The sequence below is a fragment of the Erpetoichthys calabaricus genome, chromosome 11, assembly GCF_900747795.2.
Source record: "Erpetoichthys calabaricus chromosome 11, fErpCal1.3, whole genome shotgun sequence".
Lineage (NCBI taxonomy): Eukaryota > Metazoa > Chordata > Cladistia > Polypteriformes > Polypteridae > Erpetoichthys > Erpetoichthys calabaricus.
In genome coordinates this window covers 144,519,241-144,534,596 of record NC_041404.2, presented here as the reverse complement: position 1 = coordinate 144,534,596, position 15,356 = coordinate 144,519,241, and the positions used below count along the sequence as shown (strand labels likewise).

The 15,356-nt window shown below is 43.7% G+C and overlaps 1 protein-coding gene across 4 annotated transcripts in view; it reads right to left on the bottom strand.

The window, feature by feature from the left end:
* Positions 1 to 15,356, bottom strand: part of trrap (transformation/transcription domain-associated protein) — a 227,557-nt gene that overhangs the window by 198,853 nt on the left and 13,348 nt on the right. For all 4 annotated transcript variants that reach the window (XM_051933670.1, XM_051933671.1, XM_051933672.1 and 1 more), the window contains exons 4-8: positions 9,458 to 9,568; positions 6,504 to 6,608; positions 6,141 to 6,224; positions 1,639 to 1,695; positions 915 to 1,040 (exon numbers count right to left, since the gene is read on the bottom strand). In XM_051933670.1, the coding sequence (XP_051789630.1) occupies positions 915 to 1,040; positions 1,639 to 1,695; positions 6,141 to 6,224; positions 6,504 to 6,608; positions 9,458 to 9,568 (483 nt within the window). The remainder of the gene's footprint in view (positions 1 to 914; positions 1,041 to 1,638; positions 1,696 to 6,140; positions 6,225 to 6,503; positions 6,609 to 9,457; positions 9,569 to 15,356) is intronic.

Sequence of the window (15,356 nt, the reverse complement as noted above, 5' to 3'; positions counted from 1 at the left end):
TTGCTTGCATGTCTGCCCAACATGTCACCACTCTCCAGCTCCAGGATACACAGACAAGACAGAACTTTATTTGTGCCCAAGGGGAAATCTGGCTTTTTACCAAAGATCTTTAAATAAATACGTTTAAGTTGGACTTGATTTTACTGTATAATTTCTGGTAATTTATAATGTCTGTCGTACAAGTGGAATGTGGAAAACTTGCGCTATTGGTCCAAGAAACTATGATATGCTAACGCCGCCATCCCTGAGAGAGTAACCACGGAGTACACAATCTTTTTTTTCTATGTATTGTGCCTACGTGACCACACGGTAATACCCCAAAAGCGATGTTTGCACCGATTTGTGTTTTTTGTATCTCACACCCTCATTCACCTTCATCGAAAGAGCGTCCCTTATCTACGATGGAGTGTTCGATCAGAAGAAAATGTGAAGCTGGTTTTAAATTAAAAGTCGTTGAAGTAACAAAAGAAATTGGTAATTGCGCTGCTGCAACAAAATTCGATGTGTCTGAGAAACTGGTGCGAGATTGGAGGAGGCAAGAAGATGTGAAAAAAAATAAATGTAAGTGTATTTTCAAACGGGCGTATAGTCGGGGTCTTTCAGCTTCATATTCAAGAAGAAAAACACCTCCTCACGTTAAAAAGCAGGTCCCCAAATTTAGAATATTACAAAAGGTGAACTGAAGTGTCATAATAGTAGAGCGTACAATACCGAAATTCAACAAAAAACAAATGGCATGAGGCCTGGCAGGGTACGGAATGGGTCAGTTTCAAGAACAAAATGTCACAAAATGTCAACTGAAGATAAGTGAGTAATGAACAGAAGACGACAGTTTGGCCACAGTGGGAAGCACAAAAAGCATCACTCAGCATGGCCTCTGCTGTGTCAGAGCAGCAGGGTGTTCTTTTGCTTACTGTGCGTGTCTCACTGTCCTCACGCTCGGGGTTTGTCTTCACCACCACTGATGTGATCATCCCGACCATTTCCGGTGACGGCACGGTGTTCTCAGGTATGACTTGCGGGTTCTCAAAATACCGGTTCTAAATTAAAAAGAGAGAGTTAAAAGCACCATTTTAGTATGCTGGTACAACTCAACACATTATGGATAACTTTGTACAAGAAATTAATAAATTGAATTTAGGCCATCAATAGAAGAATGTTGTAAATTTTCCCATTTATGTGTGACAATAATAGTCAACAGAAGCAATCAGATCTTATCAGTTTTGCTTTCATTGCCCACTTGTGAGGGATGCACTTAAAATGCAACTAGACATTCACACATACCTACCTGAATCAAGCACGCCACACATACACACACACCCCTTCGGTGGGACTAAAGTTAGCCATTTTCATCATTTTGCTTCCGTTTAATATTCCCTCTATATGCCATATGTCCAAGGAGGCAAGGCTTTCTGAAAAGTTGATGCACACTTAGCAAAAATCTGATTGTTCCAACCTAAAATACACTTACAATAAAGTCTCACAATGGTGACAGTTTATCTGTCAGTGTCACACTTGTATACAGCACAGTCTAGGATGACTTCAACAGGCTCATCCATCAAGCACACCAACAGAAGATGGTGGATGCATAAAGTGTTTGTAAATTTACATGACGGGTGCCAAAAACGAGGTACATACCACAACTTTGGGCAGCTCCTTGTAAATCTGTTTCACAAATTCCAGGAAATGATGAATCTGTTAAATAAAGAAAAATCCAGTTGAGGCATGATGTGGAAAAAAAAAAGCAAAGCGCAGTTCAAAAATCTAAAACCTGATGCCACGTCCCCCAGGTAGTAATTGCACAGTTGTTTGGGTATTGTGTAGGCTTCTTTACTCTCCTTAAATGTAGCTGTGGGGCTTTTTGTGAAGTCTGACTGCAGTTGTGAAAGTTTAGAAACAACCCCTTTGAGTACAACGGGATCTCCAAGGTCTTAATGAGACCCATTACAGGCAGGATCTAAAAGGTGCATTCTGTGGGCGTAATTTTCCGGATGGCAGCAGGAATACTTTAAGCCTCTTTTGAGCTTCTGTAAAGTTTTAATTCCTCCCCCAGGGAACAAATAAAGTATCTATTGTAGGAGGAGAATGGACATCCTGGCTGGAAGGGAGAATAAGTCGTTACCAGGACAGGAGGCCAGGACGATGACACAAGCAAAGTGGCCAGCGGGGCACAGAAATAGTTTTGTGCCCAGCCGGAATGATATAAAAGGTGGGCCAGCGGGAATCGGAATGGGGAGGCAACAGGCAACACTCAATGGTGGTCGTAAGGAGGAAGATTTATTGGTTGACTGTTTTAATTGGGGGAATTCATTGTGCTTGTGCAACTGGTTTATGAAGAGGTGAATTTGGAAAAGCGCATTGTGTGAATAAAACCCTTTATGTTATTCCTGTAAACGTGTGCTGTATTACTGTGTCTGTGGTTTGATGCTCACTGGTGCCCCCTTGTGGTCACACTACCTATATACCTACATTAAATGAGAGCAATCTATATACAATAATCCCTCGCTATATCGCGCTTCACCTTTCGCTGCTTCACTCCATCGCGGATTTTATATGTAAGCATATTTAAATATATATCGCAGATTTTTTGCTGGTTCGCGGATTTCTGCGGACAATGGGTCTTTTAATTTCTGGTACATGCTTCCTCAGTTGGTTTGCCCAGTTCATTTCATACAAGGGACGCTATTGGCAGATGGCTGAGAAGCTACCCAGCTTACTTTTCTCTTTCTACAGCACTTTGGTCAGCGGCTGTTGTATGTAAAGTGCTTTATAAATAAAGTTGACTTGACTTGACTTCTCTTGCGCTGACTTTCTCTGATCCTGACGTAGGGGGATTGAGCAGGGGGGCTGTTCGCACACCTAGACGATACGGACGCTCGTCTAAAAATGCTGAAAGATTATCTTCACGTTGCTATCTTTTGTGCAGCTGCTTCCTGAAACGACATGCTGCACGGTGCTTCGCATACTTAAAAGCTCGAAGGGCACGTATTGATTTTTGATTGTTTGTTTTTCTCTCTCTCTCTTCTCTGCTCCTGACGGAGGGGGTGTGAGCTGCCGCCTTCAACAGCTTTGTGCCACGGTGCTTCGCATACTTAAAAGCCAAACAGCCCTATTGATTTGTTTGCTTTTCTCTCTCTCTCTGTGACAGTCACTGCTCCTGACACGCACTCCTTTGAAGAGGAAGATATGTTTGCATTCTTTTAATTGTGAGACGGAACTGTCATCTCTGTCTTGTCATGGAGCACAGTTTAAACTTTTGAAAAAGAGACAAATGTTTGTTTGCAGTGTTTGAATAACGTTCCTGTCTCTCTACAACCCTCCTGTGTTTCTGTGCAAATCTGTGACCCAAGCATGACAATATAAAAATAACCATATAAACATATGGTTTCTACTTTGCAGATTTTCTTATTTCGCGGGTGGCTCTGGAACGCAACCCCCGCGATGGAGGAGGGATTACTGTACAGTATATAAAAGCCAAAAACCACTGACTCACGCATCACGAAATCTCCCAAACCATGAGGACTTGGGACTTGAAATTTGGAATGTAGGTTACCCTTGGCCCATAGGTGCTCGCTAAGAAACGGTTTTAAAAATTTCATAGTCCAAGCACGAAATTTCATATAGTTTTTTTAGACCCGTTTGTATGTCTGTTCGCTTTTCACGAGAGAACTACTTAACGGACTTAGATCAGGTTTGTTTCTATAATTTGCTTGAACACTCAGTTGATTTTGCGACTTCTCTCATTGCACTAAGTATCATAGTTCACTTGCATTACCGATTTATTAGCGCGAATCCAAGAGAGACTCGTCGGACTGCAGGTAGGGGGGTGGGGCCTTCCTCACTCACACGTCTGTCTCGGGGCGTAACCTCAACTCCGCTTAGTTATCAAACGAGGGAACTACTTAACAGATTTAGATTTTAATTTTCCATAATTTGCTTGAACATTCTGGTTGATTTTGCGACTTCTCTCATTGCGCTAAGAATCATAGTTCGCTTGCAGGAGTGATTTATTCGCACTAATCCAAGACAGAGGCTGCGGGCCGAGGGGAGGGGGAAGAGTAACGTCAGGAGTAGAGAGCTGGACAGGACTCTCCTCACTGTGCTGTTTCACTAATACGCAGGTGAAGCCGTGGGGGATGGCTAGTCATATATATATATATATAAATATATTTAATACGCTACCATGGCTGTTCATTTGTCTGTCCAGGATTTTAAACCACCTGTACCTCACAAACTGTTTGACCTATTGACCTGAAATTTGGTACACATATACTACGTGACATCTACTATCCGCTTTCGGGGTGATGATTGACCTCCAAGGTTATTCCTCTTTTTATTTTTATTTTATTGTAGAATCAACTCTCGGCAGTGGCCAGCAGGGCAGCCGTGCGGCACATGTGTACGGGCGCCGTTCTCATCACTACCACCTTCGCCGTCACTTCCCCTACCTCTTCATATCTTAAATCATTCTTGAGGCAGATTGAAGACTTAAGTGCCAGCTTAAGTGAAAAATTAAAGAAAACGTACTAAGTAATTGCAACACAAACACTGACTTAATCAGTTGTAACGCGAAAAGATGCTGACGGAAGAAGAAATGAAGCAGGCCGCTAGGGTGGAGAAAAGAAGAGTCGCTCAGGAAGCAGCAAGCACATCAACCTCTGAGCAAAAGAATGCTAAACGTACAGAGAGAGAGGAGGAAAACTAGGAATGCTCAAGTCAAAGGTATTCACTGCACGTTATCATGCAGTGTGACGTTACTGGTATATATAATATAAAAGCCAAATAACACTGACTCACTCATCACAAAATCTCCCGAACCATAAGGTCTTGGGACTTGAAATTTGGAATGTAGGTTACCTTTGGCCCATAGGTGCTCGCTAAGAAACAGTTGTAAAAATTTTTGTGGTCCAAGCGCGTTGTGTCTGTATGTCTGTCCACTTTTCACGAGAGAATTACTTAACGGATTTATATCTGGTTATTTTCTATAATTTGCTTGAACTTTCTGGTTGATTTTGCGACTTCTCTCATCACGCTAAATACCAGAGTTCGCTTGCAGTACCGATTTATTTATGCAAATCCAACAGAGTGGCTGTAGGCCTAAAGCAGGGGGGGCGGGGCCTTCTTCATTCACTCGCCAACCTCTGTTCGAGTTGGTCTACGTCTCGCCACGTGTTGGCGTGCACCTCGCCTCCACTTAGCTAGCAATACCTGTTTGTTTAGCAGACATTATCATCACATTTATTGATTTTTGAAGTTTGTCCTGTTTCGTTACAATGTGGGCGCAGCCACGGGGTACAGCTAGTTCACAATAAAAGGGGCAACAGAGTCAAAACTATAAAGCAGGAAAATTGAAAAACAGACGATTACTACCATAATATAATGTTTTATAGTTAGGCTGTTCAATTCTTTCACTTGCTAAACTACAGGATCATAACTCAAAGTACAAGCACACAACTCGTGGCTTTAAAGCACGTCACTGGATCCTACTTTAAGTGTAGGTGCCAACAGTGTGACTGAAGTTACAACTCACTTTAGAGTAAGTAAAACACAGCACAATCAAAACACAACATTTCAGGCAAGAACATGTAAAATTCATACACATTACATTGAGTTTAGCGTATAACAGCCCACTCCTACATAGTACAGAAAGCCATGTAAACCCAGAATGCATTATGAGGTGTTTTAATTGTCATAAGGGAACTACCAAAAGTAAGAGACAGCAGAGGCAGAGGCCTGTCAGGCTTATCTTAGGAGAGGCTTAAGGAATTCTTGCCAATTTATGAAGCAGCATTGCCCCATTCACTGTTTCTAGTTGTAGACACTACATGGCATCACTTTTGACTTCTGGAGGATGCCTTAGGATTCTTTCAGCTCAGCAACATATGTTGATGTGAGGAACAGACAATATGAGATCACAAGAGGTTTTTTGCTGCTTTATCTTATGCCATCTGGTGTTATTTCACATAGTGCTACAGACAGATGTAACATTACAGCAATCTGAGGTTTGATCACAAGAGAAAAAGGTTCTGAACTTGAACATTTTGCTCAAAAGCAGATTGTGAAAAAGACAGCACCAGATTCATCTGCTTTGGTAATTCCAAATGGCTATTTCCTTTATGATCTGATCCTTTACAACTCACCTCTTGGGTTATTGGTGGTCGAAACTGCTTGTGTAGCTCAATGATGATACGAAGACAAATTAAGACATTCTCCTCACTTTCAGTCTGCAAAGAAGAGAAGGAAGGAGCTTAATACACATTCTTCACCATGGTAGTGGCCACAATGACTTCAAACTAATTCTTGGGTATTTTACCATAATTTGTTATTAAGCTGTCCATTAGGATTCTCTTTTGTAACTGTTTAGTTGCTATTATTATTGTAAAGCGCATTTCAGCTATTTTCATCTGTGATAATGTGCAGCAGATTGAAATGGTGGTGGTCCTGATGCTGCTGTACAAGCTATAAAAGAAAAGGGCCCGTAGCCTTTATTAACAGACACCCACCTCCAGGAAGCGGAACATGACTGACAGAATATTCTTGGTGTGAGGACGAAGATGCTCATTCGTTGGGATGCGGTGAATTATTTCAAGAACCAGTTTTCTTAATTGCTGCAACAGAAAAGTAGGTTAGTGTTAACTTACAGTGCTTACCTATTTGAAATGCACTCCCTTACTCTGCAGGACTTTAATAGAGTCTTATAACAGCTTTTTATTAATCGGGCAAAAATTTAACTTCCTAAAAGACCAAAAGATTGTTGCGTCTTCTATGCACTAAGAAGAACAGTACTGAAAAATCAGTGAAACTAGAGCAGATTCAGTAAGAATGTGAGCAGCAGGCCACTACTCAAACTTTTAAGGCAGTGGATTGGGCAGCAGCTACTGAGGGAGTCCAGTCTGGACACTATACCAAAATGACCCTGCTCTTGAATAGGACATCTCCAGCTTGATAGTCTATGATGGCTCAAGGGCAAACAGGAGATCAACACCTTAACGGAGGTTTCAGATTGGAGCATACTGGTAGGTGAAAAGATCAAAAGTGAGAAACAACATCCTGAAGTGAACAACCTGACTGCTCCGACATTGTGACTTTGAGTCTGTCCCAGGTGCCACTGTATTGGGCAGCCTTCTGTACCCAAAGCCATTTGTCATTGAGTTGATGTGACGATGCGGGTTTGCTGCATGCTCCTGTCTGCTGTCCGGGAGCCCTTAACCCGACACCGTCGGTAATGTTACCGATGAGCTAAGCAGTGAGGCAACAACATAGCAAGGGGATGGTGCAAAAGTGTCAAGTGCTTTTATTTAAAAACAACAACAAAACAATGTCCAAATAAATAAGTGCAGTGCTTCAAAACAAAGTCATTAAATAAATAATCCATTAAAACAAAATGTGGAGGTAAAAAATTAATAAATAGAAAAAAAAAACACAATCCTTTAAAAATCGAGGTTAAAACACAATGCAAGAAGCAGTCCTTTAAAACATTTCAAAGCCCGGTGCCTTATTACCTGGTGGCTCCCCTACTTCTCCCGTCAATAGGGGAGTCTCCCTTCCTGCAGCTGGCCTTCTCTTCACTCTGCCGTTTGGATTGCCTCACCGATCCCTGGCTCCGGTAGGCACCACCGAACAGCGACTTGGCATTCCCCAAAGACCAGGGCTCTCACGCTGGGGACACCACATCCCAAGTCCCGACTCCCGCGGCCTTACGCGGAGAGTCATCCGCCCTTCATCACTGGTCACTCCCGCTACATGATCACTCAGCGGAAGCGATCACTACTACTACACCCGGGTGTCGGCCCAACACCCAGGCTTCCTGCACAGCTGCAGCGCTAGCCTGCACTCGCTCGCTCTCCCGCACCGACTCTCTCTCTCCCCTGCGTCCTGCTTTCTCCTACAACCTCCGTTCGTTCTCGTTCTCTCTTTTCTTTCTTCTTAGCCGACTCACGCTTCTATATATCAAGAGGGCATGGCAGCTGTAGCAAATTAGCAGCCCCAGGAATAATCACGGATGCAGGCGGTCTCTCACCTGTGCACTTAGGTGAGAAACGGCCACATCGCGAATCGCCCTGAGAACCGCTTCAGCCACATAACCACCACGCTCCCTCGCTAAGCCGTGAGCGTGGTGATTATTTATTTAAAACTGGCCTTTGATGGGAGCTGGGGACCCGCTATACCACAGTTGATACTAGGGAATCCATTCCCGGATGGGTTTATCCATTCCCGGGAATTCGGGAATCCCGCATGTCATTCCACGGGAATTCGGGAATGACACAGTGCACGGGCATCTCACATGTGAAGGGTTTTAGAACGAGCAACACTTATTTTTAATTAAACTACTGCGATATATTGACACCAATAAAAGACTAACCTTAACTACAAGCAGTTCATGTTGTCATACAAGTACATGTATCTAGTTAGTTGCGTTAATAAGAGCGTAGAAAGCACAACGTGTTCAGCGTGCGGTAGTCCAGGCGAGGGCGCACCTTCGTGCAGAGTACACCAGCCGCTGAGAAAGCACGCTCTGCCTCCACTGAAGTAGGCGGCACAGTCATCAGATACTGATACACTTGTTCTAAACAACGCCTGTGCTTGCCGTTGCTCTGAAACACCGCCATTTCAGCTTTTACTGATGCATCCAGTTTCTTGTCATCATTCTGTGATGGCAAGTTTCTTGGCACAGATAATGTGGATGCAACAGACTGACGCATTGCAATTTCAAGTTGCTGTTCAAAGCTGTCAACAGCACAGACGTCAATGAACTCTGCCCCGTCCCGGCATTCATGAGCTGCAGAGTGCAGACACCTCCCAGTCCACTGTGTTTAGTCTTAGTGGGAGCCGGGAGACTGACTGCTGCTGGTCTGTTGACGACTGAATTAATGAGCAACACACTACACTGTGGGCCAAAAAACCGTGCCACTTCATTATTTTCAACTATAACTCTGTTATTTCTTGATCAATTTTTACACTTTTACACGCTATATATGCGAGCTTGGCCATTCCCGTTCAGCCGGGAATTCTAGCAGTTTCATTCCTGGGAATGGGAAACGTCCGGGAATCCAGGAGCCCGGGAATAGATTCCCTAGTTGATACTGTCTCTTCTGAACAACTAGGATGTTATACCGTGTTAACCATTATGGATGTAGTGAGAAGTTACGCAAAATGACACCTTTTGTTGGCTAACTAGAAAGATTACAATATGCAGGCTTTCTGAAGCAACTCAGGCCCCTTTTCTTCAGGCAAGATGTCATCATGAGTTGTCTTGAAAGTCTGCATTTTGTAATCTTTCTAGTTAGCCAATAAAAGGTGTCATTTTGCTTAACCTCTTCTGAACAACAAGCAGGGAATCAACTAAAGGGGTCCCAACCATCTTTGCTTTGAATCCGATTCATCCATTGCAACAAGCAGATGGTTGATCATCACAATCACTCAACCAAAGGAGATACCTGATGTGACATGGCCTTACCTGCGCCGGCTTCTCCTGCAAAAACTGCACTTCTCCATCCTGCAGGAAAGTGAGGAACCGTGGGATAATGTGCTCCAGGAAGGTAGAGTACTGTGGCGAAGAAGTCACATTCTGATGGGAGAGAATAAAAACATACTGGGAGAAACAGTCAAAAGACAGGGGCTGCAACCTGAGTCGGCGTTCAAAGCTGTGGGCTTTTCAAACTTTCTGCCAACAACAACATGGCGAAGCTTTGAGAGAATGCTGAACAGAACCAAATGCCAATTATGTTTAATTGTCTCCATTATGACAGCTTCCTGCCCAGGGGAACCATTCATATAAGTTTGTGAAAAAAATAACCGAGATAGGAGAACATCTGAAGTCCTAGCATGGTATTCAGTGCTCCGCAAGACCCATCCAGTGTGGGTTACTGCCTTGAACCTGATGCAGGCAGAATGCTCTACTGATTGTATATTCACCTTCCTACTAGTTAACATCCTTGTTGAAAATGTAGTGTAACGGACAGCCGGTATGCCTCCATGACAGAAGGTAAGGAGCTAGGACGGAGCAATACCTCCCGCGGGACGACAGAGGGCAGCCCCCCTGGCATGTTACAGTGCCTTAAAGCCGGGAAGCTCAACCCTGCTGGGGCTGTGGCAACCACCAGGGGGATTAAGAAGAACGGCTGAGCCCTCCTCTGCCCACCCGGAAGTGTCGTAGGAAGGAGATAGTGGAACATCTGGAGCACTTCCAGTTACTCTATAAAAGGGGCCAGCCGCCACCACTCAAGAAGTCAGAGTCGGGAGGAGGCAGACAAAGAGGAGTGGAGGCAGAAAGAAAGAAAGAGAGAGAGGCAGAGAGAAGGACTGTGCTTGGTGCTATGCTGTCCTGTCCTACTGTGGGGAACGAGAGAAAAGCGTTTCCCACAGCTCAATAAAGGTGTTGTGTGCCATTCATGCTTTCATTAAACAAACCCTGAGCCACAGGCAAGTTATACTGTGAGGGCTTTCAAAACATATACCTGTCGTACAAACACTGAACAAAAAATGGACATCTGCTATTTGTTAACACAAAATAAATAACTTCTTCTTCTACTTTCAGCTGCTCCCGTTAGGGGATGCCACAGCGGATCATCTTGTTCCATATCTTTGTCCTCGTCATCTTGTTCTGTTACACCCATCACCTGCATGTTCTCTCTCACCACATCCATAAACCTTTGCTTAGGCCTTCCTCTTTTTCTCTTGGCTGGCTGCTCTATCCTTAGCACCCTTTTCCCAATATACCCAGCATCTCTTCTCTGCACATGTCCAAACCAGCACAATCTCGCCTCTCTGACTTTGTCTCCCAAATGTCCAACTTGAGCTGACCCTCTGATGTCCTCATTTCTAATCCTGTCCATCCTCGTCACACTCAATGCAAATCTTAGCATCTTTAACTCTGCCACCTCCAGCTCTGTCTCCTGTGCCACCGTCTCCAACCCATATAACACAGCTGGTCTCACTATCGTCCTATAGACCTACCCTTTCACTCTTGCTGATACCCGCCTGTCACAGATCACTCCTGACACTCTTCCTCACCCACTCCACCCTGCCTACACTCTCTTCTTCACTCCCCATTACTCTGTACTGTTGATCCCAAGTATTTAAACTCATCCACCTTCACCAATTCTACTCCCTGCATCCTCACCATTCCACTGACCTTCTTCTCATTCACACACATGTATTCTTTTGTGGTGGTCCTACTGACCTTCATTCCTTTCCTCTCTAGAGCACATCTCCACCTCGATACTTTCCCTATACTTTGTATATGAGAAAATCAAGGAGGTCTAAAATATCGATATTTGTCAAAATCTCGACTGACCTTCATTCTTCTACTCTCTAGAGCATATCTTCACCTCTCCAGGGTCTCCTCAACCTGCTCCCTACTATCGCTACAGATCACAATGTCATCAGCAAACATCATAGTCCACGGGGACTCCTGTCTAATCTCGTCTGTCAACCTGTCCATCACCAAAATAAACAACAAATAAGACAAAATCCTGGCAATTTTTGGGATTTTATAGAAAGAAAAAAAAAAAACAGTTTTAGGTCTCAAAGTAGGCCACATTTAGTCTTTATAACCTCAAAAATTCAGCTTTATTGTGGACGAGGCATTAAGAGAGCAAATTCATACACCAGAATTTTTGAAAAAAGCAATTGTTCATTATTCAGGGTTTGTGGAGACCAAGACATGCATGGCAAATGTAAATGGAAAAACACGGGAATCAGTCCGGGACAGGACAAAACAGTGCACATCATCAGCACAGTCACCCACTTAGGGCTCAGGCCAAGCTTAAGATGCCACCGTCACACGGGTTGCCAGATCAAACGTCGCTATTGGAATATAATTAAGAGTTACTTCAAAACTGTCTTCTTCAAAGTCAAAACCTGACATTCGATTGTAAAAGGAAGGTTTGTTTGTTTTACCTGCACTGATTATGCCATTGTGTTACTACACACTTCAGCATTTTACTGAATGGTTTTCCTCCTTCACTTTCACAATCAGCCTTTTCATTATTTTGAATGGTTAGCTGGTTATCTTAATTGGTAAAACTTACAGGCAGAGCCCTTCTTACTGCCACCTACAACACAGCTCTTCAGCACTCAAGTCAGAAGTTCTTATGTGTGTTTGGGGAGTTGTTGCTTGCTTTTATATATGGTTGAAATAGTTTTACTGTCAAATAATGCAGAGTACGCGACACTTGTTTCACCCTAATTCTGGGCTCATCAGGCGTACACACTCACTGCACCTCCTCTCGGGGAATCGAACCACAGACATCAGCGCTACAGGCAAAGCCTCTAACGTTGCGCCACGGTGTGTGGTTCGTTCATTTGACAGCATGTAGATCCGACTTGCTGACCAACCACAAGCATTACCTGGAAGGTAACCACCCATACAATCAGATTGTGATTTAGACTACGAAAGCCATGAATGTAATTACCCCGATTTACATGCTGTCAAATGAATGAAACACACGCTGACGTCTGAGGTTCGATTCCCGAGAGGGGGTGCAGTGAGTGTGTACGCCTGATGAGCCCAGAAATTGGGCGAAACACGTGTCGCGTACTCTCTGCATTATTTGACAGTAAAATTATTTCAACCATTTTATGATCTGCTTCTCGCAACTGGAAGAGGGCACCGCGGCAGATGTAAGCCAACTTGCTGACCAACCACAAGCATTACCTGATAGGTAACCACCCATACAATCAGATTGTGATTCAGACTACGAATGCCATGAATATATATTTTTTTTTTTTGTTCTTTATTTTGCCTTATACAATTTCTTGTATTAGGAATTTTTTACTTTTCACATACCTCTTGGGGTCAGAGCGCAGAGTCAGCCATTGTACAGCACCCCTGGAGCAATTACAGGTTAAGGGTCTTGCTCAAGAGCCCAGCAGAGTAGGATCTCTTTTAGACAGTGATGGGTATTCGAACCTAAAACCTTTGGGATACCAACGCAGATCCTTAGCCTCAGAGCCACCACTCCGCCCTTATACTGCACATACAGTGCATCCGGAAAGTATTCACAGCGCATCACTTTTTCCACATTTTGTTATGTTACAGCCTTATTCCAAAATGGATTAAATTCATTTTTTTCCTCAGAATTCTACACACAACACCCCATGACAACGTGAAAAAAGTTTGAGGTTTTTGCAAATTTATTAAAAATTTAAAAACTGAGAAATCCCATGTACATAAGTATTCACAGCCTTTGCTCAATACTTTGTCGATGCACCTTTGGCAGCAATTCCAGCCTCCAGTCTTGTTGAATATGATGCCACAAGCTTGGCACACCTATCCTTGGCCAGTTTCGCCCATTCCTCTTTGCAGCACCTCTCAAGCTCCATCAGGTTGGATGGGAAGCGTCGGTGCACAGCCATTTTAAGATCTCTCCAGAGATGTTCAATCAGATTCAAGTCTGGGCCACTCAAGGACATTCACAGAGTTGTCCTGAAGCCACTCCTTTGATATCTTGGCTGTGTGCTTAGGGTCGTTGTCCTGCTGAAAGATGAACTGTCGCCCCAGTCTGAGGTCAAGAGCGCTCTGGAGCAGGTTTTCATCCAGGATGTCTCTGTACATTGCTGCAGTCATCTTTCCCTTTATCCTGACTAGTCTCCCAGTTCCTGCCACTGAAAAACATCCCCACAGCATGATGCTGCCACCACCATGCTTCACTGTAGCGATGGTATTGGCCTGGTGATGAGCAGTGCCTGGTTTCCTCTAAACGTGATGCCTGGCATTCACACCAAAGAGTTCAATCTTTGTCTCATCAGACCAGACAATTTTCTTGCTCATGGTCTGAGAGTCTTTCAGGTGCCTTTTGTCAAACTCCAGGCGGGCTGCCATGTGCCTTTTACTAAGGAGTGGCTTCCGTCTGGCCACTCTACCGTACAGGCCTGATTGGTGGATTGCTGCAGAGATGGTTGTCCTTCTGGAAGGTTCTCCTCTCTCCACAGAGGACCTCTGGAGCTCTGACACAGTGACCATCGGGTTCTTGATCACCTCCCTGACTAAGGCCCTTCTCCCCCGATCACTCAGTTTAGATGGCCGGCCAGCTCTAGGAAGAGTCCTGGTGGTTTCGAACTTCCACTTATGGATGATAGAGGCCACTGTGCTCATTGGGACCTTCAAAGCAGCAGAAATTTTTCTGTAACCTTCCCCAGATTTGTGCCTCGAGACAATCCTGTCTCGGAGGTCTACAGACAATTCCTTTGACTTCATGCTTGGTTTGTGTTCCGACATGAACTGTCAACTGTGGGACCTTATATAGACAGGTGTGTGCCTTTCCAAATCTTGTCCAGTCAACTGAATTTACCACAGGTGGACTCCAATGAAGCTGCAGAAACATCTCAAGGATGATCAGGGGAAACAGGATGCACCTGAGCTCAATTTCGAGCTTCATGACAAAGGCTGTGAATACTTACGTACATGAGCTTTCTCAATTTTTTTATTTTTAATAAATTTGCAAAAATCTCAACTAAACTTTTTTCACTACTACAAGGGTGCAGCTGCGGGGTGACGGCTAATATACTGTATATATTATATAGCGTGTCTTCATGGTGCGAGCCTCGTGTAAGCAATGTCAGAATCAACTGGATGATCGTGACTTAACGGAAGGTTACTTCCAGCAAGATGGAGCAACGTGTCACACATTGGCAAGGAGCACGGCAGGATTGGAGTCCTTCTTCAGCAACAGGGTCATTTCAAAGACACCACCAGACGTTTTTGGGGTCTGCTCAAAGGAAAAATCTATTGGAACAAGTCTCACACTGTGGAAGATCTGATGGAAAACATCCAAGATGAAATTGCTGCTATTCTATCCCCCCCCACCCCCCCAAGACGCTTGCCTATATGTTCTTGAACATGGAGAGCTATTTCGAAAAGTGTCTAGCAGAAAACGGAAACTACTTCCAGCATCGCATGTAATGCAATCAATTACACATACATCAAGGTATAGAGCTTATTTTTTTGGTTCAGATTGCTTCATCCTAACAAAAGTTACAAAAGAATATTCAGGGCCTCTTTCAAGTGAATCTCCCTGTATATTTGAATGTTTTTAATTCAAATATTTAAACCTTATTTGATGGTTAATGTAACAGCCATTTTTCTAGTTCTATAAAATTTATGAATATTTTATTAGATGACAATGCATAATCTATGGGAGGTTCCTATAACTCCCATAAGTAGAATTGAATTGGTATATGCTTGCCATTTCTAACAGCTTGGAGTAAACATTTTTCAGTTAGTTAGTGACAGCCTTGCCATGAGTAAGGTGTGGAAGGCATAAGGTTTTTAACCGTGCCCGGGCACACGCCTATATGCCAACCGGCTTATGGGCCTTTTGAGTGTGTGAAGTAAATATGTAAGAAAACAGCAC